Raw genomic sequence first — 13314 nt, 5'->3', positions numbered from 1 at the left:
TAGTCAGGGGTTGTGGATTTGGTCACTTTATGTCTGCTGCTACCCTGTACCTGCCCTCATGACTTTAACATGGAAAGTCTGACTTAATGTGTGTGAATATTTGTATGTCTCACTGGTCTACACCTTCCTACCCAGAATCAGGTAGATGGGCTTAAGGGAAACAAATGCAGGCCTCATAGCAATAAGCTGGGACCGTACAACATGTGAGTGTGAGTTATATACATTTTACAGCATCATCTTTCTGTTCACTTGAGGCTCCCTGGATCTGTATAAGATCGCTTTGCTAACTAAGGTGTGCCTTATTTCATATGCTTGGTGAAGATTGGGCAATGACAAAGAAGATTTGATACATTTTAATTGTGGCATTGGCAAAGAATACTAAATATATTACAGACTGTCAGAAGAATAAATAAACCTGTTTTAGAAGACATAAACCCATTAGTTGCAGTTGACTCAACAACACACTTTGTGGAAGAGAGTTTGTTGTGATTTTATACAACACTCACTTCGATTGTACCTCCTTCTCTTCCCAGCACCATTTGTTTTGTGAAACATTCCCCCTTACCATTAGAGGTATTTTACTGATGTCTCTATGCCCCAGCTTCCCCAAGGAGGCCAGTCTCCAAAAATCCAGACACTAGTTCAAACATAACACTAGTGTTATGTTGTTTCCTTGGCCCAGAATTTACTTCTCCTTGCTCACATCCCCATATGTCCTCAGAGAATAGGCCCTTATGTGGTTTCTCTGTGTTTAATGTCTTCTATTAAACATCACCAACAGACTGTGAAGCAATGCATTCTATCTCTCAGAGGAGCATCGCTACAGAATTCTTATGCTTCCCTTGTGCCCCACCTGAAGATTCCCTTCATCTCAAGATTTCGGGGACGTACAGAAACATTGGGGTTCTGTTGAGGGAGGGCTTTTAGAGCCTGCATCAGCCCCACCCCATACTCTCTAATGTTACACGGTTTCTCATTCACTAGATCTTTATGGGGCACCTACTGTGTGCTAGAAGGAGCTCTGGTAATGTAGTGGGTTACAAGTTGGGCCACTAACTGCAAGGTTAGCATTTTGAGTCTACCAGCCACTCTGAGGGAGAAAGATGAGGCAACCTCACAGACGCTATACAGGGTCACTATGTGTCGGAACCAACTTGATGATACACCACCACCACTATCACCACCACTGTGTGCTAGACACATGACTGAGTGCTTAGTCAACCTCCTGTTCAAACAAGATTTTTGTACTATTCCAAGAGCAGCCAAGGTAATGTTTGGAGGCATTTCTCTGAGTTTTCTCTGACACCAGACAAAATACATGAAATCAGAACTGACTAGAAGAATTTAGGTGGTATGGCTTTTAATCAACAAAGACAATCCCAGTTTTCTCCCTAAAGAGACATGTTTTAATTTGTGCTCTTTCACACAGATGAGATTCGACAGGGGAGTATTCTTCACAAAGGAAAACTTTCAAAAATAGATTTCTGTAACACTATTAGCTTTATTTACCAAGGGTGTTATGTTTGATATTCAAGTTTTTCTATATTTTCTTTGGACACTTGACGTAAAACAGAGGTGGAGGGAGGGGGGACCATGAGCTAGAAGAGCTCTTTTGAGAACATGGTCTCTCACGTGTGGTGGGCAGTTCCTTTCTGAAGAGGCTTTGCTGCTACTGAAATGTTGAGTCATATGTGTTCTGCCTTTCTCCTCTCTCCCTGTCCCTTCCCTGTAACTGCCATCAGATTCTCACTGGTGTGTATTCTCTTGCTGTGTTCTAGTCTCCATCACCTGGCAGTTCCTCACCCCTGGGTGCAGAATCCTCTGGGACACCCCATCATCCCAGTGACCCCATGGAAGCCTCCACAAATAAAGAGGTAGGTAACATTTTTTTTTTTTTTCCAAAAGCTATCTACCCATCGTGCTTTGTTATCATATTGATGTAGGCTTACTTTAGCCTCCCAGAGTTTCTGGCCCAAATTAACTTCACTTCTCCTCTCTAGAATGGAATTAGTTGATTAACACTGTGCTGTCCTATTTGGTCACCACTAGCCATAGTTCTCTTTAAATTTAAATTAATAAATAAATTAATAAATAAAATTTTAAATTAAGTTCCTCAATCACACTTCACTACTCTTCAAGTGCTTAGTAGCCATGCCTGGTTATGAATGACCCAGTCACTGCCTTTGAGTCACTTCCTACTCACAGAGTAGAACTGCTCCATAGGGCTTCTGAGACTGTAAGTCTTTCCCAGAGTAGACAGCCTCATCTTTATCCTGAGGAGTGGCTGGTGGGTTTGAATCGTTGACCTTGCAGTTTGCAATCCAATGTGTATCCCACCATGCCACCAGGGCCCCTAACTGTATTAGACAGGGTAGATTATAAACATTTCCATCAGTGTAGAGCATTCTATTGGTCAGGTCTGGACACTGGACACAAGAAACTCAATAGACCAGCATTACATGTGTTCTGATACCATGGATGTCAGCTGCTATGTGGTTTAGGAATGGGTTGGTTTCTAAAATACTCATTTATTTCAAACCACATCAAACATCTTTTATGTGAACAGGGTGAGCACAGGTCCCAGACTAGAGTTGTTCCAGTTTACATCTATTATCCAAGCAACCCCTTCCAGTAGGCCCCGTTTCCATTTTCTAAAGTAGTGATGATGGAAATGTTGTATTTCCATACCATCCAATATGGCGCCCACTAGCCACTGGCGCCTATCAAGGTTTTGGAATGTGACTTGTGGGACAAGACAATTGGAGCTTTCATTTTATTTATATTTAATTAGGTTAAGTTTAAACCGCCACAGTGGCCTCGGGGATACCGGACAATGCAGCTGTAACATTTCCTGTGTTGGGTGACAAATTATATGGTTGTCTAGTGATGAAGGGCACATTGGGCTCCAGCAGAGATGGGTTGAGTGTAATGGTACTGCGTGCTTCTCCTCAGAGCTTTGGGGCTAGAAGAGGGCAGGTGTTCTTCCCTGAAGAGAGTTCACAATCTCTTTCAGCACCCATTAACCTTTTACATCTAGTTACCTGCCAGCCCTACCTGTTAATGAGCCAGCATCAGGTAAATATGAATATTATCCACAGGTACGAGTAGGTGCATCTTTCTCTAAATATGTTGTTGTTGTTGTTAAGTGCAGTCGAGTTGATTCTGACCCATAGCAACTCTATATAGGGTTTCTAAGGAGCAACTAGTGAGCTTGAGCCGCTGACCTTGCAATTCAAATGGTTTTGCAGTCTGGTGCATTCTGTAAATATGTTGTTGTTGTTAAGTGCCGTCGAGTCGGTTCTGACCCATAGCGACCCTATACAGGGTTTCTGAGGCTGTAAATCCTAATGGGAGCAGAAAGCCTCATCTTTCTCCCACGGAGTGCTGGTAGTTTCTAACTGCTCACCTTAAGGTTCTCAGCCCAATTCGTAACCACCATGCTACCAGAGCTCCTTAAATATAGATGCTGCCAAATGAACACTGAGAATATTCGTTAAAGAGGTAAATCACATGATGAGAGATTATCTCATTTCCCTCCTTTTGCTAGAAATTTTATGTTAAGTTCAATGGAAAAAAGCTATCTCCATTTTAACCTGATTGATGGCTCACTGCTGAAAGGTGTTTTAGATAAAATTTACCTTTAAAAGTGTCATTGAATACACATGCATTTGTCATTAAGTATTGATGAAGAGGAAAATCATGTTCTATTTTTGTTAAGATGATCATCTAAAACCAAACAAGTTCTCTGAAACTATCTCCACATGAGAATTTAGATTTTGAAATAGACTTTGTCCTCCCCCGGTCCACATCTTCAGTCCCTAGGTCACTGGAACAGGAGTGATGGAGTCACAGTTTCTGCTGGCTCCGTCATCTCCCAACTATGGTTCATGAGTATGTCATGACTAAATCAGGTAGTAAAGAAAGACAGCACAGGACAGGAACAGTAATGAGAGTTAACCATTTCTCCAGCAGTTAGGGTATTCTAGCGAGTTTCTCATTTAAGCCTTGGAACAATGCTAGGAGGTGTAGGTATCCTTGATCTCATGTTAGTTGAGGAAGCTGAGAGGTTGAGGTCACAGAGCTCACAAGTGGTTGAGTCAGGATTTTAATCTAGAGCTCCCATGGGCCCATGAGCTTGCAGCATCACATCTACTGTACATTAATATTCCAATTGTCAAGATCCCAGGTTCTGAACACCATTTGTGTCACTCCCTCCTCCCAAAAAAATCCCAAAGATTTCAGCCTTTAACTTTCTTGACTGTGAGTTTATTTGTTACTCTTGAATGTTAAGGGTCATTGGATGTTCATGATGTTCATCTCAGCCTACGTGTGAGAAAGTAAAGGACTTACCAGACAACTGATTGTTTGCAATTTGATTATGCATCAGGTATAATAAACAAGGCAAATGTATTCATTTCTCTGTTCCTACAAGTCTTGACACATGTCTTTGCATATCTTTAGAAATAATGGTGAATATCCTCTTTGTGTGTAATAATTAGTGATGCTTTCATTTCCAAAATTAAAAAAAACTAATACAAAGATTTATTTATTTATTTTTTTTTTAAGAAAGACAGTCATGAACTTGTTAATAGAGAATCAATGTATTTACCAAATGCCTTCATTGTGGCTCTAAATCAAATAGCAGCATTTAGAACTATAGACTCATCATTTTTTTTGTAGCTTCTACTATATTCTGGGGACTCCTGGTGTGGCGCTGTGGGTTAATGCACCAGACTGTAAAGTCATTTGAACTGCAAGGTTGGTGGCTCAAGCTCACCAGCTGCTCCTTGGAAACCCTATACAGGGTCGCTATGGGTCAGAATCGACTTGATAGCACTTAACAACAACTATAATCTGGATGCTGTTCTTGAAATGACCAACAAAAGTATCCTAATATCCCAAGAAACTCTAAATTGGCTTCTGGAATGTACCTGGAGGCTAACCCATTTTGACTGAGTAAATTCAGTGTATTAAGCCCCTACTTACTAGGGGTAGGGTCAGGGAGGTGGTTGGGGGAAAATATTTCAAACCTGTGGCTCTTATGAGGAAGCTAAACTTCTATCTGTACACTATAAAGTTATGTTTTTGTTTTCTTAATTTAAACAAACCAGAATTAGACAGTTTAACAATCAGCTGAGCCTGTCTTGTCATGGAAAAATGGGATATAAAATTAATATAAAGAACTATTAAGTTTGAGTTATCTTTCTATTCATGTACCTTCCACTTGATGTGCATTTTCCTATAAAAGCAACGAGTTCACTCTTATTTCTGGTGTGCCCATATTGTCAGTTCCTTTTAAAGTGACCCTTTTCCAAAGCAATGACCAAGCTCTTTGGTGTCCATCCCATGGAACTCACTCTAAACCAAGTTTCCCTGATGAGTTTCCCTGTGTAGTATGTCGTGTAATTACTGTTGAACTCTTGCCATTGTCCTGAATTAAGTTCGAGTATTAAAGTTAGCTTTTTTTAACCACCTGCAATTTCTCACATAACATATAACATGACTGTTTTTCACAATGTTGTACAAATATTAACTAATTAATTGCTCCTTGGCCATTCACCCTCATCTTCCAAGTAAAAATTGCGCTGTATAAAGTGTGATGATAGTGAGTTGCTTCTCATGACAACCAGCTCTTGTTCTGGTCCTGGTCCCATCCCAAAGTTCACCTGTTGAGTAGCTGTCATGTACTGTTGTTGTTGTTTAGTGCTGTCAAATCAGTTCTGACCCATAGCGACCCTGTATAGGATTTCTGAGGAGCAGCTGGTGAACTTGAACTGCTGACCATGCAGTTAAAACGGCTTTGCAGTCTGGCACATTAGCCCACAGCACCACACCAGGGAGGTATGTATATTAAAATAATCACCTAATAACTGATAGATTCTTAGTAATGAATATCTTTAGACTTTCTGAGGATAACCCTTGGCCATGCAGACCCAACCTTGTGCCCACTCACCTGCAGTGTTCCTCACCCTACCCCAAACATATCAGCTACAACTTCTATTACTAGTGAAGCAGGAATGAAGTTGCTACTCTTACCCCAATCAAAGTTATCTCTGGGACATTTGCTGGCAAGAGGAACCAAGTGATAAATATTGCTTCCCTGAGAACAAGCATTTAAACTGCCACCCATTCAGGCTCTAGGAAAGTCTTAGTATATCCAATAGTGCTGCCCTTTATTGTCCTGTAAGACATTTCTGATTTTTTTTCATTTACTTCTTTGTTTGCTGTGTTCTTATTTTACAATAACACACAAGAATGACTTACATAATGGAATTTCTCAACTAAAATAACTCAGTAAGAAATGAAAGGAAGAGATAAAAAATAATCTGGCAAACATTTTAGCACAGTGAAAGATCAATGCAGACAAGAAAAAAACACAACCGATTTACTTGTCTCTCCAAGGCGAGTCTAAATTTCTACATATGATCATATCATTGGTGTTCTTACTGTTCAGCAGTTTTTTTCACTTGAAAATCCAGATTCTTAAGGATACGAATTTTGCCCTTTCATTGTTATTGTTGGCTATAGATTTGGGTCTATGGAATAATTTTCAGGCTGACAGTTATCTCTGATTGTGAAATGTGGGATTTTCAGATGATCTAACATATAAATGGACAGTTCCGGGTTTGGGGTCATCTTTAATAGTTAAGGCATATGTTAATGTACATTCTGTTTTCGTTAACTAAAAATGGTTGACAACTGGTGAATATTGGTCAATGGTGAGGTATTTCTTTTTCATGTTGTATTTAAATGGTGGTTGTATTAATGCATATTTCATCACACTTTGCCCTTTTTGAAACCTCTTTGTCTTAATTACAGTCAAGAAAAAGCTTGGCATCATTCCCAACATACGTTGAAGGTAAGAGCTGGAAAGAAAATATCGAGCACTTAAGTCACTCATGAAACTTTCACAGGCTGGGTTTTTATAGCAAGGGGCTAAAAATGATAGTGGAGAACAAAGGCCACAAAGTCACTTATTCACAGTCTTAAAAGCTTTGGAATCTGGAGCTAAAAGTGCAATAGGTCTGAACCTCTCAAAACACCCCCCTCCCTACCTTTGCTCTTTGTGTTTATGTTGAAGATGAGGCTGTGGGTGAAGCCTGGGCTTACCCAGTGCCATACAATGTAATCACAGTCATACTGGGTTTAAACCCTCTGTCTCCATTGGTGTTGTTAAGTGCTGTCGATCCAGTTCCAACTCACAGTGACCCTGTATAGGGTTTCCAAGGAGCGGATGGTGAGTTTGAACCACCAACCTTGTGGTTCAAACCGACGTTATGGTCCAGTGCATTATCCTACAGTGCCACCCTAGGACTCCTTACTCCCTTTTTATCCTTTACAGACAATTCAAGTGGGGATAAATTTTAAGAGAGAACTTTTGACCCTGTTTTAGAAAATCTTCTCTAGAATTCCTTTCTCAGCTGCTTGGATGAGCTAGTCATAATAACCTTTATTGAGTACAGGTAGTCCCTCACTTAATGATATATTCGTTTTACTATGAACTGCACTTTTGACTCTCCTTTATTTTGTGTGTGTCTTATTATTGGTAATTGTTAGTAATATGTACTGCATACAGTGTTGCAGCATGTAATTGGATGATGTCAGTGTACCTGAAAGTTTACATGTGATGTGTCCAATCCCCAAAGACAAATAAAGGTCAGAAAAATTACTCCTGGTGTGGTGCTGTGGTATCAGCACTGGGCTACAAACCCCAAGGTCAGCAATTCAAAAACATAGAGTGTTTCTATGAGTCAGAACCCACTCACTGGCACTTAAAAATAACACCAACAATAAAAATGATAATGAAATGGAGTTAGACTTATTTCAGAACCAGCTTACTCTAAGGAACCATGTTGTAAGTCGGGGACTGCCAGTACTTCCTCCTTGCCAGAGACAATACTTTCCACATAATAATGATTGAATCCTTACATCAGTTTTGCAAAGTGGATTTTATTATCACCCCATGTTACAGATGAGAAAACTGAGGCATTGAGAGAGTGGGCAACTTGCCCCAGGTCATGCAGTTAGTAAGTAGCAGAGCCCAGCTGTGAACCAGTAAGTGGTGTGAGTCCAGAATTTTTCCTGTGACCAGTTACAGGTTACTTGCTATGCAAGGACACCCAACCAAGAGGCCTAATGCTCCCAAGCTACACACTGAGCTTAGGGAGTACCACTTAAAGAGTCACCTATTTTAACTCACACTGTGACACCCTATGTATGGGTGCTCTGCCAGGGAGGATGCTTCTCTTCTAAGGATTGCCATTTCCTTAAAAGAGACTTCCAGAGGTACTTAGCAACAACCATATATATGTGTGTGTATACATGTGTGTGTGTGTGTGTGTGTGTGTATAAGGAGCTCTGGTAGCAGTGTAATGGTTACCAGTCGGGCTGCTAATCTCACGGTTAGCAGTTCAAAACTACCAGTGGTTCCATGGGATAAAGATGAGGCTTTCTACTGCTGTAAAGATTTACAGCCTCAGAAACCCTACACGTGGTTGCTATGAGTCAGAACCAACTCCACGGCACAAAACCACTACCACCAAATTATTTGCATCATTTTGTGAAGTTCTGACATTCCTTAAGGTCATCTTTTGAAGTCTGGAAGCTTCATTCTTCTCCCTATCTCTTCCTCTAGGCCTAGAGATTTTCAGGCTCTGCATTACCAGGAAAGTAAGGGTATGTTACATGTGCTTGTCCACCCAGAGGACAACTTGGATGCACCATTAAAAGGGAAAACAAATTCAGACCTTCAATCCTTTAACTAAGGATTATTATCATTTAAAAAAATGCTAATACACTAGCTCCAAGCCTAGAATAAACGTAGAAAATTAAGGTGGGGGGTTGAGGTTTTTGGTTTTTTTTTTCCTGGGTGTGTTAGCATGAAATACATTTGATTATCCTTAATTTCCCTGAAGGATGGATGGCCTAAGATCATAATTTGGTTAGAGCCGGCCTTTCTGATCTTTGGCCACTTGGCATTTATACACTTATATGAGCGCTATTTGGATTTCTTCTAAATATATCTGCACACCCACACTTACTGTAATTGAAAAGGGACCCTTTACAGGAAATCCAGTTGCCATGCAGTCAATTTGAGCTCATGGTGACCCCTCATCTTCTAGAGTAGAAATGTGCTCCATGTACTTTAATGGCTAAGTTTTCAGAAGTAGATCGCCAAGTCTTTCTACCAAGTTATTGCTGGGTGGACTCAAGCCTCCAGCCTTTTAGTTAGCAGCTGAGCACTTTAACCATTAGCACTAGCCAGGGACTTGTTCAAGCATTAACTTTCAGGGAATCGTTACAGCTAAATCAGAGATTAATGTAGAATTTTGGAGGCCCTGTGGGTAAAGTGATTAATCGCTGTTTTTCCTTTTATATTTATTTTTTAAAAAACAAAAACCCTAGATGGAAGGTTTTTGAAAATTGCTATCTTAGATGAGATCATTTTTCTCAATACCTGGTTAGCAAAAATGATTTGTTTTTATTTATTCATTGGTGTTGTAAATTCATCACTAGTAGTTTGTCATAGAAGACAGGTAGTCTTTTACTTACATAGCATAGTCTGTCTGTCCAGGTATTTCAGTAAGATTAGTGCTCCCTGGTATACAATTAAAGCTGAGTGTTGTAAATAACTTAAATCTATAAAAGCTTCCTGGAGGGAACATATGGCTGATAGGAATATAAATTACTGGTATGTAATGGGGCAGGTGTAGCTGGTATCATTCAGCGTGTTAGGACCAGAGACGTCTTTCTCATAAAGACCAACAATAAGACAAAATAACAAGTTTTCTTATTTAATGACTACACATATGCTTCATAAAGACTTCTCTAAAACACTTTATTTTTCTGTTTTAACCACCACCTTTGTTTTAGCAAAATGAATGGAATTATTTTAACCCTGCTCTTTGATAAGTAGCTTATCATGGGAACAGCTGTTTCAGCTCAAAATGAGCTTGATTTTTAAGGATAAAAATAGAAACCACATCAGATTAACTTTCCAGAGAAAAAACAAATTGTCTCCATTTCAAGTTATCTAATTTAAGACCCTAAGATTTGAAGAGCGGGTTAAAAATGTATATAATAGTCATTCCAGATATGGTATTCAAGTGCAAGAAAGTCCATATATTTTAATTACAGAATTCAAATACTTTTCCAAATCTGTTGTAAAGCTTTATGTTAGCCCCAGGTATGGTTTAACTTTAACAGAGTAGGGTCTCCAGGTGATTGTGGTTAGTTAGACTCAGATGCTCCCATTTAAAGTCCTCATTGTAAACTAAACTTGGATTAACATGGCAGGTCAGTGAGAACAGGAAGTTTCTATTTTCATGGAATTGTTCTGAATATGGGACCAGGCTGGGAACATTATGGCCTGTAACTGTAAGGTTGATGACATGGTTGATCGTGGTGTTGTGTAATACCTGTTCTGCAGAATCAGAATTAGAGACCAACATAGGAACCCAGACATTCTGAAACAGTTATTTTTTTCTGATCTGCAAAACTTGCCTCCCCAATTTCGTATAAAATTGGGAGTCCCTAAATGGTGCAAACTGTTAACATACTTGGCTACTATCCAGAAGGTTGGCAGTTTGAGTCTGCCCAGAAGCTCCCTGGAAGAAAGACCTGGTGATCTCCTTCTAAAATATAATACCATTGAAAACCTATGGAACATAGTTCTACTCTGACACAGTGGGCTTTGACACCGAGAGCTGGTGGCAACTTGATGGTAACTGGTACTGGATGAAAAAGTGGCAAGTCCTAGGAACTGCTGCTGTAAAGTGAGGCTTTCTAATCAGCCTTCTGTTCATGCAGCCTTTTATCCAGTAGACGTGTATGTAATACCTACTGGTGGCCAGCACAGGCTAGACACAAGACAGTCAAAGCTGAATAGGACATGGGCCTAGGCCAGCCCCAGAGAGTCCACAGTCTAACAGAAGAAACAGCATCCACATTACTGAATTTCATGTTTCAGATTCAAATATTTACATAATTTTTGACAATAATGGAGAGAGTAACTTACTCTAAGAAGAAACTGTTCCTTCTTTTTGAAAACTAGGGGTGAGTGAAGCTAGACACCGAGAGATGCATTAGACAAGCAGGTCAGCAACCTGCTCAGGGTACCTGGCCCACCTTTGTGGGTGGCGAGGAGTAGGGAGAGGGTTCCTTGAGCTGCCCTAGGTGACCTCATTCACCGTTGTGGCTCCGTGTGTTACAGTTCCCGGACCTTGTGACCCTGAAGACCTAATTGATGGAATCATCTTTGCTGCCAATTACCTGGGCTCCACCCAGCTGCTCTCTGACAAAACTCCTTCCAAAAACGTGCGCATGATGCAGGCCCAGGAAGCAGTAAGCAGGATCAAGGTGAGAGGGAGCCCTGTGCTGGGGGTGGGGTGGGGACAGTGGGCACCCAGCCCTGGAGCAAGCCCAGTGTTTATTCCACACCTCACATGCCCAGTCCTGGGTTTACAGGAGCATGCACTGAGATAAGCACCTGCTAACCAAAGAAAGGCAATGTTCCAGTGTGTACTGGAATTGTTCCTTATATACAGTCAAGCCTGTGAGAGCCAGAATGCCATGGAACTGCATTGTTTTTCTGGCTTTGCAAGTTTTCTGCCTCTGACAGGGTGCAGTCTTACCATTTTCTGTTGTTCATTTTAATGAAAAATATTTGAATTTCCCTTTTCTGACAGGTTTCCCTCCTCCTTACACGGGTTCCGCCTTTCACAGGTTTTACTGTATCCATATTACATACAAGGGGGCTTCAAAAAAAGTTAATGGAAAAATTCCATTATCCTTTAATTCCATTTTTCCACAGCATTTTTGAAGTTCTCTTGTATTTAAATTGTTCTTGAGAACAACCTTAAACATATATGTTTAAACATATCCTTAAATATATATCATTAACTTTGAAAACTTCATCGCTTGAGGATGGATATGCCTCAGAATTTAAGAGGTGTGTCACTCACAGTGACTTAAATGTTTGTCCTTGCAGAGTTGGTTTAAACTAGGTCTCATTGCTTTGAAGCCAGTTGATCCTATTCAAGCTAGATTGAACTGGCTTGGTTCCAGTAGAGTGAACCATTTGATCAAATCTAACATGGCTAGTCTGAACAAGTCAGTGCAAGACTAGCACAATTTAAACTAGTTCAAGACTGCCATGACCTGTTTGAATCAGCTTTATCCAGAAAGAACTCCTTTCATGTAATTTAAATCATTCACAACTAGCTTGAACCAGCCAAAACTGGCATGGTCCCATAGAAAAACAGAGTTCTAGAATTGCCACCACAATGGTACCCACAGCACCTACAGCTGTGGACAAGCCAGGGACACCTATAGAACCATCTTGCCATCCAAATACCATTAAATGTCACCATAACATCACTGGGCAGCCACACTCGAGCCACGAGGCTGTTTTTACCTAGGGCCACAGGGAAAATATCACTTGCGGTACCCAGAACCTGTTGTTTAGAGGGAGTCAGCATAGGCTAGGAATCCTCGTGGCACTGAAGGATAAGCACTGGACAGCTAGCCATAAGGTCTGCAGTTCAAACTCAACCAGCGGCTCCTCGGGAGAAGACTGAAACTTTTGCTCCCTTTAAGATTTATGGTTTCAGAAACCCCATAAAGGGTCACTATGAGATAGAATCAACTCGATGGCAGTGAATTTGGTTTGGGGGTTTTTGAGCAGGTTAGGACTCACCAGAATTGATTTATCCAGTTTGAACTGGTCAAAATTGGTTTTCCTCTCTTAGGATCATTCCCATTTTGTAATCTTCTGTCTCACATATCCCTAACTTCTGCCTTGATAATTCTATAATAATGATCAATGAGAAGGAGCTACCCATCAAAGGCAGGAAGTGGGAGTTCTTTTTCCCTCAGTCAAAGAAAAATAGTGCTTCCTGAGCGTTCTGTATGTAAGGCTGTGCAAGGCCCAGAGAGGGCGGGAAAAGGCAGCATCCACAGTGAGGTCCTTTCCCTCAAGTTAAGAGGCCAGGTGGAGAAGTCAAGCCAGCTAATATGCGGGTGGGGAGTGGGGCTGGTGATCTGGAGAGGAGGAGAGCAGAAGAGAAGGCTGCGAGGTGACAGGGGTCTCCACTGGGAAGGCTGTGAGTCCACAGTGCCAAGAGCAGCTGCAGAGAGAGGCGCTGGTCATACCCTCCTTACATGAGCTAACTCCTGTTTATCGCACATGGTGACTATTAAATAAGGCCGTATTTCCACTAATGCCCTGATTACAATGACTCTTGGACAGCCCACCCCAGCCCACTGCCCAGTTAAACTGCAGCTTCCCCAGCTCCTGTGTGAATGTCCCCAGGT

General features: G+C 40.9%; 1 protein-coding gene across 1 annotated transcript in view; it reads left to right on the top strand.

Moving 5' to 3' along the window:
• Nucleotides 1-13314, top strand: part of APBA1 (amyloid beta (A4) precursor protein-binding, family A, member 1) — a 290053-nt gene that overhangs the window by 247233 nt on the left and 29506 nt on the right. Inside the window, exons 3-5 of the mRNA XM_006834910.1 lie at nt 1779-1874; nt 6820-6859; nt 11213-11358. Of these exons, the coding sequence (XP_006834973.1) occupies nt 1779-1874; nt 6820-6859; nt 11213-11358 (282 nt within the window). The remainder of the gene's footprint in view (nt 1-1778; nt 1875-6819; nt 6860-11212; nt 11359-13314) is intronic.

Source organism: Chrysochloris asiatica, unplaced genomic scaffold, assembly GCF_000296735.1.
Source record: "Chrysochloris asiatica unplaced genomic scaffold, ChrAsi1.0 scaffold00014, whole genome shotgun sequence".
NCBI classification, from domain to species: Eukaryota; Metazoa; Chordata; class Mammalia; order Afrosoricida; family Chrysochloridae; genus Chrysochloris; species Chrysochloris asiatica.
Note: the sequence above shows the minus strand (reverse complement) of the source record. Positions and strands in the feature narration are given on the sequence as shown.